Genomic DNA, 14,566 nt, shown 5'->3' on the forward strand with positions numbered 1-14,566 from the left:
CACAAGCTTTGTGCGTTTGTCTTCATCCGTGCTGCTGGCAGCGGGTTTGCGAGGAAGCAGGGTCCCTGAGCAGAGCTGGACAGACCAAGGCACTAAAGCAATTCTGGCTCCATCCCGCAGGACGGGTAACCGGCCTGACCCCGGGGGCTTGGGGCACTAAACCAAGGCACGGTGGCCAGTGCCAACCAGAACGTGGTTCCCTGGCGTGAGGCACCTGTGGCCATTTATCCTCACCTTGGATTAGGATTAGCCCCATTCTTGCTGCAGACACCAAGTAGGCCACGGCGAGCTCAGGCTCTGCCGCACGCTGCCTGCGGGAACGCCTCCCCGTCCTGCCTCGTCCCCCGCAGCCCCGCTGTTTGGGAGGCAAAGAGGACGAGCAGCCTCTTGCCCAGCTGGCCACCTGCTCTGGAGGTGGCTGCAAACCCAGCAAGGAATGTGCCCTGCAGAATCGCCGCTTTAGTAACCACAAATGTGTTCTCCCTTTGCACAGATGCTCTGCCGCAGATCCCAGATGCACAGACCAGAACCACAGCAGCTGGGAGCCCCCATAGCCCCATTTCTAGCCGGGACCCCCAGTGCCATGGTGACATTCATGGTGGGAAAAGCACAGCAAGGCTCAGCCGCATCCTGCAGCAGCAGGAAGTTTTCCTTTGGCCGGGGAGCATCAGCCAGCAATTTCCCGCGTGTCGAGCAGCTTGGGGCCACCCTGAGCTGGCATGGGACACGGTGTCCTGGCATGTGGGGCCACGCACCATCGCCCGCCAGCCCTTGTGTAACAGCCCCACAGCCTCGTGTGACCCTGGGCAGCTGCAGCACCCGCTCTGGGACGTGCCGAGCGGCCAGTCTCCCCTCCTGCTCCCCCTCCGACAGCCCCAGCACTGCTGGCCACGTGGCTGTGGGCTCCCCCTGCACGGCCATCAGCATTGTGCTCCCTAATCACTCCCGACAGGGACAGAAAATGGATCCTTTCATTGCAGTGGGGCTGGTCAGCCCCGGCTGGAGCGATGCTGAGGTGCCAGAGCTGCCCCACTCCCTGGCAGGCAAGGGGGGGTCCAGGCCACATTTCCTTCTGCCCCCCCAGCTTCCAGCTGGTTTATCTCAGGGCCGAGGGGCATTGACTGCATGGCACCCACTGTGAGGGGAACCCCGGGTGCTCAAATGTCTTCCCCAGTCCTGCCCAGAGCATCCTGCCTGCAGGCAGGGAATGGGCTGGAGCACACTGGCAGCGGGTATGGGACAAGCCCCAAGACTGTCCCTGTCCTGGTGACAAGTGCAGCTGCAGGGAGTGGCTGTGCCACACTGCTGTCCCCTACCACATGCACTCGCCCCCAAAGTACTCAGCACAAATGCTGCTGCACCTCCAGTCAGGCTCCTTCTGCTCTCATGGCTTCGCTCTGTTTTAAGCTGCACCAGTGACAAGGATAGTTTTGCCCACCTCCAGGGTCATGGCATCACGTACTTCTCCGTGACCAGACACATACCATGCCCTGTGAGCTCCCACGGCCCCCAGCACTCCCTGTGAGCTCCCACGGCCCCCAGCACTCGTTAGCTCGTAAACATAATAAAGATGAAAGCCAGGAGGAGCTTGAGGGTGAGCTCGGGCCACCTTGCACGTGTGCTGCCACGCTGCAGGTGAGAAGCTGGTAAGGGCAGGTGACCGCACGGCACAACCAGCAGCCAAAAAGCTTTTAACATCATTAGCAGAGAGAGCTTGGTGTCAGTCACCAGGAGAAATGTTTCACTGCAGCTTTGCTCTCTGGAGACCTGCTATTTTGTATGCAAAGAGGGCTGCTGAGCACCACAAAGACGCTTCAAGTACTTGATAGCTGACAAAAGCACCCTAGCACCAGCCATCCCCTGCCCCGCCGCTCCGTGGGGACCAGGTGGTGGCACGTGCCAGGGTAGAGCTGCACATGGCGAAGGCCATGGCCAGGCAGCAGGGCAAGGGCATGGCAGCCACCATGACCATGAGGCCAGCTGTGGTCTCCAGTGCCAGTTGGGCAAGCACCAACCTCACCCCGGACGGATTTAACACCAGCGAGCAGAGGTGGGGTGCCGCCGCCATCGGCTTCGCTCTCCCTCCCTGCTTTCATACACGGTAGGAACATTTTCGAGAGCCTCCTTTCCACAGAGGCTCTGGCGCCGTGTTTTACAGCAAGAGCACTAAGTCACTCGGTGCAAAACATAAGTCCATATTTCTTTTAAGATTTCCCGAGCGCCTCCAGCAGCAGCCACTTAAGCAGTCCTCGCTGGACCACAGCAAGACACCAGCTGCTCGACCTGGTAGGAGGAGAGCAAGGCCGGGTTTATTGGTACAGGACATTCATCTGCCTCACCTCCACATTGATGAATAGCTCTATTTTACCCTGTGTCAGGCTCCAGCAAAGCAGAGGATGAACAGCTAAAGCTGCGGTAAGCCCACACACTCCATTTAGCCAGGAGATGACTCAGCCGAGGCTCTTTGTGCGGGTGGAGGTGACGATGAAACGTGAGGGTATGAGAGCCGGCACTCTGTTGAGTGGGGGCTCCGCTCTCCCCACCGGCCACCGTAGTGTGAGGCAGAAAGGTGGACCTTCCTCACCCTCTGTCCCCCTCTTTGGCTGCAGGACAGTCATGGGGGTCCTTGGCACAGGGACACTTCAGCCCCAGTGCTGCACGGCGGATAAAGCCATCCATGGGTGGCATCGAGCTGTCACGAAGTACCTTTTACCCCATCACACACAGCATCCCAACAGCTCTCCAGCGCCAGCTTGGGCGGGAGCAGCACAGCCCCCAGTGTGCACAGGACAGCCATGGCCACCCCATCCTTCCTTCTGCAGCCCCAGGGGTGCCAGCCCTGCCCGGGGGACGCAGGGGATGGAGCAGGGAGAGCAACATCACCCAAACCCCCTCCTGATTCCAACCAAGGCTTCAGAAAAGAAAGATGGCCAAGTCAGAAAGCCAAATATAATTTTTGCCTGCGATCTGCCTCGACGGCACATTTGTGGAGCTGCACAGGATGCGGGGTGCCCATCCCACGCACGTTCCACCTGCCTCTCCCCGCAGTAGGGACCGCACGTGGCAAAGGCAGCAGCTTCACCCGGAGCTGCTTCAGGTCAATCTCCGTTCCACGAACAAAAGCCACTTCTCTCCAGCTCATTTCCTGGCAGAGTTAATGGCCTGCGCTCCTCTGGGGACCCAGCGCTTGCGAAGACACACTGGGAGGCAAGCAGCAAGGGAGGGAATTAAGACCTTATTTCCTCTGCCAGAGATAAGATCTTTAAACAAGGTTCTCAGCCAAGAACTTTAATATTTTTTTTTCCTACAGGTTTTGCAAGGGAATCTTGTTCTCCAGAATTGCATCCGCCTCCAACCCTACTCAGAACTGCCAAAGACTGCGCTTCCCCCGGGAGCAGCCTGGGAGCGGTGGAGATGGATGAGCTGACACAGGCATGACTTCACCCTTGCTGTCCTGCCATCTGAGCCAGGGGCTGTCAGTATTCCCAGAGCAACCCCCCTGCTCTGGTCCTCCCCACCAGCCCCCTCGGATCAACCCCAAGGACCACCGCCATGCAGTGCCACAGCCCCCTGCCCCAGCATCAGGGCTAGATGAGGCCCCCGGGGCGAGCATCCTTGTGAGCAGCAGCAAAGCCTGACCCAGCAGCGCTGCTCTAAGCTCCCTCTGCGTGGATCTAGCCCCACAGTCCCTCCTGTTTTAACCCAGGAAAGGCCAGCACCTGCGGTCATGTGAAAGATGCTCATTCCTACTCTGAAAAGCTTTCTGGATGTCAGTGAGGGACACTAAACTGGCTGTGCAGGGTTTACTTCCCCTCTTCCACAAGCCCAAACAGGTTGTTATCTCACTGTGGGCCTCAGCTCCTCCTTGTAACACAGAAATGCCCCAGTACTGCCTCTGTGCTGGGGGAACACAAATGTTCCCAAAACAACTGTAGCCTTCAATGGCAAGAAATAAATGCCCCTGCCTTGCTCATGCCCTGGGGGTTTGCAGCCCCTCCCTTGCTTAGGGGCAGCTGTGGGAACAAGCGCTTTGGGCTGATTTATCCAGCACGTTGGTGCTGCAGATTAACACGCCAGCCCTGAGCGATGGAAGGGAGCACGAGCCAGCCAGCCAAGCGGTAAATCACAGGATGCAGGCTCCAGCTCTGCCTGCCATGCTCTGCCCACTGGTACTAAATAAAGGTGCTGGTCACCATGTTCCCAGCAGGATGAATGCTCGAGCCTCGGAGCTGCTTTCATGTCCCAAGCCTCAGGGAGGGCGGACACCCAGCTCCCTGGGAGTGCTGCACCCTGGCATCAGCCCGGTTCTGCTCCCCGCCAGCCGCAGCCCCCAGCGGGCACCGGTACCAGGTGACAACCAGGGGACCAGGGTGCGGGCTCAGCACGTTTTGACTTCCCCATCTTCTCTCTCTGTCCCACATCCAAGTAAACATGACCCCTTTGGGAAGCTTGCCTGGAAAAAGGGGGATGCACACTCGCTGCTCGGATGAACCTGCCAGCAAGGGACATCTTGTGGGATCTGGGACACGACAGCCTGCCTTGAACTTATGCTCAAGGATGTCTGTCTTGCAAAGTGCAGCACAACACAGGGATATCTGAACGGGCTTTTGATGAGCTTCCAAGCAAGATGAAGGAGCTTCCATGACCCTGCTCCATCTTCCTGAGCTGGATCATCAGTCCTGGGCTGGGTCATTGGTCCTGAGCTGGGTCATTGGTAAACCAACCGCTGCTGTAGCCCACAGCTCAGATGAGCTCTCACCTCTCACGTCGGGGTGTTTACACTAATGTCACTGCTGGAGAAACAAGGGTGCATCTGCCCTTGGACTCCCCTTTGGTGCTGCCAAGACCTGTCCGGGCTGTGCAACCATCAAACATTCAACAGAGGAGGGGAGAAGAGCTAACAGACGAAGGCTCCCTTTCCCTTGCCTGAGGAAATCCCGAGCGCTCAGCCCTGCACGCAGCAGGTCTCTGGGCTGGGCACAGAACCGGGAGGACTTTTGGCCCAGACCAGCCTCCAAACCCACAAAATTCTTGGCCTGCTGTAGGCAAACAGCTACCTCAAACTCCAGCAGGTCCAGGCTGGGGGGCTCCCTCCTAGGGTTTCATTAGTGGGTATAATGAGCTGGAGATAATTGCTGCCTTGGGGATGCAATTAACTCCTCCCTGGCCTGGTCCAGCTGGGACTTTTGCATCCCAGGAGAGCAGTTCCCAACTGCCAGATGAAAAAAATTACAACAGAAAAAGTAGAAAACTTACAACCCTCTTCCTTCTCAAAGTGAGCCTTCTGTATGACAACCTGATGGGCAAAGCGAGTTCACAATGTGTGGATTTGGGATATATCTCAAATGTGTAATTTATTTCAGTTATGTGAGGCACCAGCGAAACTGGGAGCAAGCACGGAGTGAATTAGTCACACCCCTTGTGATAATGGGGTTTGAAGCAGCTCAGTGCAGCCGGCTGGTGGGCAGCCCTGCTCTGAAAGTCCAGCTCCCACGGAGCCAGGCAAGCATGGCAAGTTATGGGCACTATCTAGGGATGCAGGGACACAGCCAGGAACTCTGGAAGAGGTGGTAATGGGAGACTTTTATGACAGCGCTGCCAGCAATGGCAGCGGTGGCGATCGACACAAGCTCTAACAGACAGGTCTGTGTTGAACAGCTCTCGGTCCCCAGGACAGGGGCCACCTTGAACCAGGCACTGCCCAAAGAGCTGCTCCAAACCGAGCCCACCCGACAGCCACTGTCACCTGCAAGGGCCCATCTGGAAGCAGCAGCAGAACCAGGCACAAAGTCCGTGCTCTCCCCTGTGCCTCAGTAGCTTCCTTTGCAGCAAATTATTGTTTCAGACATGCAGCAGACATGAAATATGAAGACAGAAATTGCCAGCGACTTTTAATTTGGGTTCTGCCAATTTCTCTGTTCCAGCTATTGATTTTCCATAAAGATGAATTCCCGCTCCCAGCTCTCTCTGACAGGCACTATCTGGATGTTTTTCTTACCCTAAGAGTGGAAATATATGTTTTATTAAGTGTCAGAGCTTACTAATGAGAAGAGGGAGGAAAATCAATTGTCTGCTTATATCTTGATCTCAAAGACAGGACTAACAAGTTCTTTATTTTGATGCTGCGGGCAGGAAGACAGGGCAGAGTGACAAACGTGGCAGACGACGGCTGTCAGCTCTACTACAGAGACAGCTCAGCTGATGAGGGGGGAAAAGAGGGGTATGTGGTGTTGAATGCTTCAAACACATTTGTATTAAATCAAAGAGATTCATAGAGTGCTGTAAAATCCTATAATTTAATTGATCCTTGATGAAAAGCACTGAAAACAGTAAAATTTCAGCTGCAGACTGAAACTGAACGGAGCAGGTTTATGCTCATGTTCCTAAAATCAAAAGCTTGGCCAGCCGTTCAGGATAGGGGCAGCCAAAGGGATTCCATTTTTCTATGCAAAATTTGGGAAGAAGATTAGCATTTCCGACAATGAGAAGCACAAGCAAACTCAGTGCAAAAGTCTTTGCACAACTCCACCAATAAATCCCATTTCAAACACGCACCATGCCGTGCTCACAGAAACTGCTGGGGTGACATCCCGACCCTGCCAAAATGAGGAGCAAAGCTTGTTAAGCCCAGGACTTCACCTTTGCTGCATGGGAAGCTCAGCCTTTGCACAGGGCTCAGCTGTGCCATACTTTCATCTTCTCCCTCCACCTTTTCCAGGTCAGTTCTGGGGTACAGGAACACCCTGAATGGCCCTGAAAGCAGACATGCTCTCCACTGAGAGCCATTAAATACAAAGCACCATCACACCGTCAGAAATCATGGGACATGGACACAAAGTGCAAGCATTGCTTCGAACTTCTCCCAAGGGAACTGGCACAGGCTGTGGCTGGAATAGGAGGTGAGATTAGCTGGACCTCCACAGGACTCTTCTTATGTCCTTAAGCCCTCAGACCCCTAAGGCCAAGAGAAAAGGACAGGTCCAGTTCCCAGCACACACAGCCCGAACGACAGGACTGGGATCCATGGCATGAGCATGAACACTCATTTCCTGCAGAAACTTGGCATTATAACCAAATACTGACCTCTGCTAGCCCTCCCCCCCAAGCAAGGCTGTCAACCTTCTTTCACTCATATTTGTTATCTTCCTTGTCTGTTACAGAATCACACCTGACAATTGTATAGTTAATCTCTTGGCAGCTGTGAAGTGAAATGGTAAGCTCCAGCTGCCTTGAGAAGATGCATTGATTTCTTAAAATGACATATCGCCTCCTCCCTTGATGTTCAAGCAGGATATGGATCTTACCCATCATTCAATTAAAAAGCTTAGCAGAGATGCACCAGCTAAGCGTACAAGGCAGCATTAAGGCTAAGCCCTGACCCAAAGATTTAATTGCAGGGAGTATGAAGGCACCTTTACGCGCAGGATGTCTGTCTGGTTTGCTGATGAACATACCGGTCATGGTATTGAGCTTCCCACTGTGAACCAGACGAGCCAGTCTCCACAATAAAACAGCTGACTGGCCAGTCGGGTCCTGCAGCAAAGCAGAGCAGGAAAATCCCTTCCTACCCAAAAGGAAGTTTGCTGCATTTCATGAAGTAGTTTATATCCTATTTCAACACAGCTCTTTAATAAGGGTTATGTGTTTAAGTTAACAAAACTCCTGACACTTTGTGAAACAGCCTCAGTCTCACAGTGGAGAGCAAAGCACCAGAGTGTAAGATTCACTCTCAAAAAGCAAAAGTACCCTCACCCCACAGCACGCCATAAAGCCCAGCAAATCCCATTAATACCCCAGAACCACCTGTGCTTTCCTGGGCAAATATTAACATCTGCAAAGCGGTGATGAGCAGAGCTGAAGCATTACCTGTGGATATCCCAGATCCGCCCCGCACTGGGCTCAGAGCAGGTCCCAGGCAGAGCAGCAGTGGGGTGCTGCTGCTGATGCCCTAATGCTCAGGAATTCAGCGCAGGGTCATTCACAATCCTGCTCCCAGAAATGGATGTGTTGTTTGGAACAGCGTGGATAACTGGGGCTGTTAGGATACTAAGCACCAGAGGCAGAGGTGTACCTACACCCAGCAACTCAAAACCCCAGTGAGGTGCCTGTGGGTGTGCGGAACAGGGCAGCCCCGTGCCAGCACAGCACTTCACAGCAGCCACTTTGCAAGGTGCCACCACAACCTTAAGGTTTTCCAGGACGGGGCAGGCTTTTCTGCTCCGTGCTGCGCTCACTGCACCTGGCTCTGAGCTAGTATTTACCATTTTCTGGCTGTCCTGCCTTAGCTACTTCATCTGTCCGCCAGGACCCCTGGCTCGAGGCCGTGCCCCCGCAGTTTGCTGCTGAGGCCCGGGCTCTGCAGAGGGAACAGAGCTCTCCACCTGCTGCAGTGAACAGCTCAGTCAGGCTCCTTGGCCTTGGAGCGGGGCTCAGAAAACACTGACGTTGCTACCTAGCTCCACGGAGCAGAGGTGAAGCACACTGGAGGAGCAGCGGGAATGTCACACACAGGGAGGCAGAGCTTTGGAAATTGTGTTTTGAGTGCCCCAACGATCAGAAACCATGTGGTCCTCAGAACACGGTCCTTTCGTCAGCTTAGCACTCCCACAGCACCGACACAACAGCAAAGGCACAAGAAGGGAGTGAGACCACAATGTGCCTGCCAAGGGGGACCCACACAGCCCCTGGCCCCTCTGCTCTTCTCCTCCATGGCCTCCGGTACAATGGGAAACAGCCCTGGGGCGGGAGACACAGCCTGGGATGGGGGACAGAGCCCGGGGTGGGGGACAGAGACTGGGGTGGGGGACAGAGTCCAGAGTTGGCAACAGAGCCCGGGGTTGGCGACAGAGCTCAGGGCTGGCGACAGAGCTCAGGGTTGGCGACAGAGCCCGGGGTGGGGGACAGGGCCCGGGGTGGGGGACAGAGCCCGGGGTGGGGGACAGAGTCCAGAGTTGGCGACAGAGCCCGGGGTTGGCGACAGAGCTCGGGGTTGGCGACAGAGCTCAGGGTTGGCGACAGAGCCCGGGGTGGGGACAGGGCCCGGGGTGGGGGACAGGGCCTTCTCACACCTCCAGGTGGGCGATGCCAGCCCAGGGTTTGCAGCGGCCCCTCCCCCTCCCGTGCCTGGCAGCGGGGGATGCGCCCACTGTGACCACAGCAGCTGGGCATTGTGTGCTGGCTCCCTGTAAGCCACCCTTGTCACCGCGTCAGTACAACCCCAGGCGCCACCAGTTAAGCGGGCAGGGGAGGGCACGGCCGTGCTCCTCTCCACACAGCGGCGGCCATCTCCCCTCGAGGCCGGCCCGGTGCTACGGACCCCGCAGGGAGCCGCGGTACTGCGCTTCCCCAGGGACCGCAGGGAGAAGGAGGGGCGGCTGAGAGGTGGGTTGCTGAGATTCATGGAGGGTTAAGTACAAATTATTTTTGTCCCACCGGTAACTGGGGCATGGCCCCACAACCCGAGCAACAAGCATGGCGGTGTAAAGCGGGGGCTTGGGGGAGGGGTTGGGGGGTGCCACAGCCCCGCCAGCCGGGGCACAGCTGGGCGGTGGGTACCAGGCACCGGCCCCCGCGGCCGACCAAGGCGCTGCAGCCCCCTCCTGAGGCTTGCCCGGGCCGCCCGGGGCAGGGCGCTGGCAGGGCAGGCGGGGACCCCGGCCCCGAGTGCCAGGAGCACCGCCATGGCAACCGCCGCGGCCTGCGCGGCTGCGGGTGGCCGGGCCCCCCGGTGGTAGAGCGGGGGTGGGCCGCAGGCAGGGCCGGGCAGGGCCGCAGGCAGGGCCGGGCTGCAGGCAGGGCCGGGCTGGGCTGCAGAGAGAACCGGGCTGCAGGCAGGGCCAGGCTGGGCTGCAGGCAGAGCTGGGCTGCAGGCAGGGCCACAGGCAGGGCCAGGCAGGGCTGCAGGCAGAGCTGGGCTGCAGGCAGGGCCACAGGCAGGGCCAGGCAGGGCTGCAGGCAGAGCTGGGCTGCAGGCAGGGCCACAGGCAGGGCCAGGCAGGGCTGCAGGCAGAGCTGGGCTGCAGGCAGGGCCGCAGGCAGAGCTGGGCTGCAGGCAGGGCCAGCCCTGTGCTGCTGGATGGAGCTCCCCAGGGCCTGGCAAGCTGGGTTGGTGCTGGGCAAGGCAATCTGGGGCCTTCCGGGCTTGGCTTTTGCCAGAGGGGCCAGGCCTTGGCCCCCAGCCCAGGGCAGCTTGAGGAGGCTGCAGGCCTGGGATACAGGGCTGGGTTTGAGCCACCGGGAAGGTGTTGGGGTGGCTCCAGCTCCCATGGGTGCCCCCTTCCACTCCCTCCAAGCCCTGGCCTGGGTGAGCCCAGGGCTACGCAGCCCCCAGCCTGGGCAACTGCAGCCTCCCAGGCTGCAAATGTAGCAGTGCTACTGGGAAAACAGCCGTCTCTGGCACGAAAAAAATGGGATATAAAAAACAGAAAGGGAAAACAAGCACAATCACAGCTCTGTCTGTGGGCAAACAGACTGCTCTACAGAGCCAAATCACTCTGAAAGCGGGGTAATGTAACCTGGTGCATGTGCTGTCCCTGTTGCACTCCATACGGGGATGCCAGGAACTGGCACTGTGCTTTGGTTTAGGTGTTTTTTTTTTGTGGAAAGAAAAAAGTGGAAAGGAAATACAGCCTGTTTTTTAAGTTGACAGCTCTCTTGGAAACAAAGTTGCTGCAAATGAATAAATTGCAGTGCAGCTAGGGGCCAGACATCTGAAAGGTTTACAAACACTTGAAATTCCTATGAGGAAGTGTTATTAGTTCTGTTATGTATTTATGGAAAATGAGGCTAAGAAAAATGGCTTTGTCAACTAGATATCACCATCTAGCTTCTACAAGACATGTAAGAATTAAAATATCCCAGCTAGATACTACAAGAACTTAAATAATTATAACCAGGAAATTACATAGAATGAGGAAAGTTACCTGTTGCTAGATGGCATCATCGCAGTCTAACTGGGATCACAGAATCTTCCTCTCAGAATTCGTATTTCTTTCTTTTTCAAATCCAGTGTGTTCAGCTTATGAAAGCCACATTCTCAGCGTCAAGCTGGGTTCTCATTACAATGTCACCAACAACAGGGAGGCACAGGCATTTAACTAATTTCTGTTTATGATAGGTAAGCTGCATGAGCCACAGGTACTTCAGCTAAAGTAGAATAAAGAAATACCTTCCACCTTGGCTCAGTGGGCACCACCACCCAGGGCACATCTTTGCCAGTAAATGAAGCAGCTAAGACTAAGACAGCAGATACAGTTGCAAAGGACCACTACCTAAACACCTTCCTTCCAGTGAACTGTTACCTGTTCATAGGTGCTTTACGTGTGTTTCATTCTCTTACTGTATGTTGTTTATAGACTAACAGTGCTCTACAAGAAAGCAAGTAGATATCGTGGTCCAAGGTGATGATGTAAATTAAAAACAGAGGAAGGGAAAGCAATACATCACTGAAAACATTGTCAGGTTACAACTGTCAATCCACTGTGAAAGGTGGAGGTACAAGGGAAAACGCTAGCGTTCCTCTTGAAAGCTGTTGTGAGGTGGCACTTGGGGCATTCATGGTTCTGCCTGCTGGATACCAGCTCGCCTAGGGGGCAGAGGGTTAATTTATTATGTATTAATATATATTATATAAAGTCATATATATTATATAAATTAATATATAATCACCAAGGTGATTATATAGCTGTAGGAATGGGCTTAGACAATGGGTCTCAAACCTTGGCAGCCTGGCAGATTACAAAGAGAGAAAAACAGACATCTCCAGAGATGTAGAAGAATGGAAAGAAATTGCTTACAGGAGTACAAAGGCATCTAATTAGAATGAAACAGAAGATAATAAGATAGGGAGAAATTTTGGCAGAGTATACCAGAGAACAGTTCCTGACATTCTGAATCTATTAAGCAGAAGTAGAACCTCTCGGGGGGTGGGGGTGTAGAAGGAAACTAGTTGGTTGGAATATATAGAAGTAGACTATACAAAACATTCGAAAGCATACAACTGTAAAGGAAAATTCCTCTGGTACTACATCTAGTCTAAGAGTTCTTTTGCATCTATAAATTTATAAGCTAAGCTTTAATTAAGAGAAGAGTCACAGTCATGATTATACTCCCTCCCAGCTGCTTTTCCTCTGATTCTTAATGTTATTATTGCTGCTTTCTTACACAGCACCTGAGCTTTGGAATCATGGCTGTGATTTCGAATGAATTTGAAACCAGTTTGGACAGTACCACACACAGTGAAGCACAAGACAATGCCAGCTGGGAGCAGTACTCAGAAAGGAGCAGCTTTGTTCTGCAGTTCCTGAACTCCACCCTGAGCCTGCACCACCTCCAGCACCACCGGAAAAAAGCTGAGCTTCTGAGCAAATGTTACTTTTACTTAGATATTGAGCCCAAACACGTGACCGTGACAGAACAGAACCAAGTGATGCATCGCACTAACATCTTGCAACTAATAGACCCCAGGCAATTCCAGAGGATGAAGAAGGTGGGAAAAACCCAGACTGAAATCCAGCTGTCGCTTCTAACTGAGCTCTTAGAACAACTGGAACGAGGTCGGGAGGAGCTGAGCCATTACGTAGAGACTTATGACACTGTAACTTTTCTTTCCCGGTGGGACATGATTATGCAGAGGCTGTCCAAGCTCTCTGAGTATATGGAAACTCTCACTTCCTTGCAAGTGCCGGGAAAGCTCCATGTCAAGCACCCGATGGTGTCACAAGTAGATCTCAGAGGTACTATGCTTCCCAACATTAGGGTTTCTCTCCGTACCAAGATGCCACTGATTTTTGATCGAAATGAATCATTTGCACACAAGGACTGGGCCACACTCAAGTGGTTTGCCGAAGATCAAAAGTCACACCTTGAACGATATGAACTGCACGTGAGGCTACTGACAGGTGGGAGTCAGGCAGAAGTGGGATATGGTAGGATTCAGGTAGTCACCTCCAACACGTGTGTAGTCCGGGACTTGCAGCCTGGCAGTTCATACACTTTCCTCATCAGAAGATCAAACACTCACACTCTTGTTTTTGAAAGATGGCACGACAGCATTACATTGACGACACAAACTGATGCTGTTGGAGATGCAGACAGAAGTGCTTGGATACCAAAAGGATGACATGGCACAGAAGAACAGTTTTCTCATTTTATCCATTACAAAAAGACAAATGAGAAAAAGTAAACCTTATTTTAAAACATTATGCGTAAAACTGGACTCGATTTGTTTTCAACAATTTTACAAGCGCCTTCCCCAAATATTTCCAGGTTAACAGTAACCCATTCCAAATTTCTCACACAAAATACCATCCTTGGGCAGCATTCCAGACTCAGCACTCACTTCCCACTGCCAGAACCCACAGGCGGGAGCAGCTGGAAGCAGGCAGTCTTGCAGGACGCCTCAGATGCAAAGCACAGGGATAGCACAGCATCGCCATCATCCAGTGCTTTTCATCCACCGCAACATGCCCCGTGCCAGCTTCTTGCAATGATGTTGCAAGTTGCAGTTTTTTTACCACAAGTTATGCCTCGCCCTGCCATGTTCTTCCTCTAAAACACCTGAACTAAATCCTAAGCTCTTCAAATTTGTCACCCCAGCTTATCTCCATCTCTGATTCCTCTCACCCTCTATACCCTGTGCCTTACAGCTACCTAAGCATGATTTCATCCTCACTCCCCTACAGTGCAGGAAAAGATCACTCTGATTAAATAAAACAGAACAACAAACAACAACAACAAAACAAAAAAAGCCCAAGAAACCCCTAAAACCCTACAACAAATGGGGAAGGGTAATACATCTACACCACCGATATGAAGAAAACAATCTTTTTAGCCATGTACTGCAGTTAATGCTAATTTTCTTTTTACCATTTAGTTCAGTCCAAATGTAGCCATCCCCACACAGATTCTAGTCAAACCATCACATAAACAGATCTTTTAGTAATAAAATTTATTATTTAAATAAATTCAAATAATTTTTACAATTATGGCTTAAGTATCAAAAAAGGAATGTTGAGGTTCATTCTTATAAACGGTAGAAGCAGGTAAAAATATTTGTATCCAAAACGTCATCTGAGGTTTGCTGCCAGTCACAGACATACAAAAGATAAAAACCTGCCACATTTAGAGTTCCTTAATTTACACTTCATGACACTTAACATTTCGTTTCCATTTTAAAAAATCCCAACAATTTATTGCAGTAAATTGATTGTCCTATACAGATCTGTCCAAATCCTCAAAAACAGTCCAGTGGGCTTCTCCTTGGCCAGCTAGAGCCAAGGAGAGGTTTCCTAGTTCTGGATGTCTGTAATTTCACTGCCAGTCCGAGCAGGACACAGGGCAATGGCTACAACCGCTCCGATTATCTCAGGCTGATGCCTGGCACACCACCTGCTGCGTGCGCAGGTTCCCCTTGTTCAGCTTGGCCTCAAGCTCTAGTCAGTGCCAAGGAAATGATCTTGTTGGATTAACTGACATTTGTGCCCTGCAAAAATACTTTCTTCTGTGAGCTGTGGAAAACATAGAGGCTGTGATCAGACAGATACCCTGTGCACCATGCTGCCAGTGG

At 53.0% G+C, this 14,566-nt stretch overlaps 1 protein-coding gene across 1 annotated transcript; it reads left to right on the forward strand.

The window, feature by feature from the left end:
- The first annotated feature begins 1,916 nt into the window (after positions 1 to 1,916).
- FNDC11 (fibronectin type III domain containing 11) lies at positions 1,917 to 14,509 on the forward strand. The gene is made up of 3 exons (XM_040608902.1): positions 1,917 to 2,101; positions 2,439 to 2,556; positions 12,167 to 14,509. The coding sequence occupies exons 1-3, from the start codon at positions 1,917 to 1,919 to the stop codon at positions 13,118 to 13,120; spliced, it is 1,257 nt and encodes a 418-aa protein (XP_040464836.1). The 3' UTR covers positions 13,121 to 14,509.
- The last annotated feature ends 57 nt before the right edge of the window (positions 14,510 to 14,566 follow it).

Source organism: Falco naumanni, chromosome 10, assembly GCF_017639655.2.
Source record: "Falco naumanni isolate bFalNau1 chromosome 10, bFalNau1.pat, whole genome shotgun sequence".
Lineage (NCBI taxonomy): Eukaryota > Metazoa > Chordata > Aves > Falconiformes > Falconidae > Falco > Falco naumanni.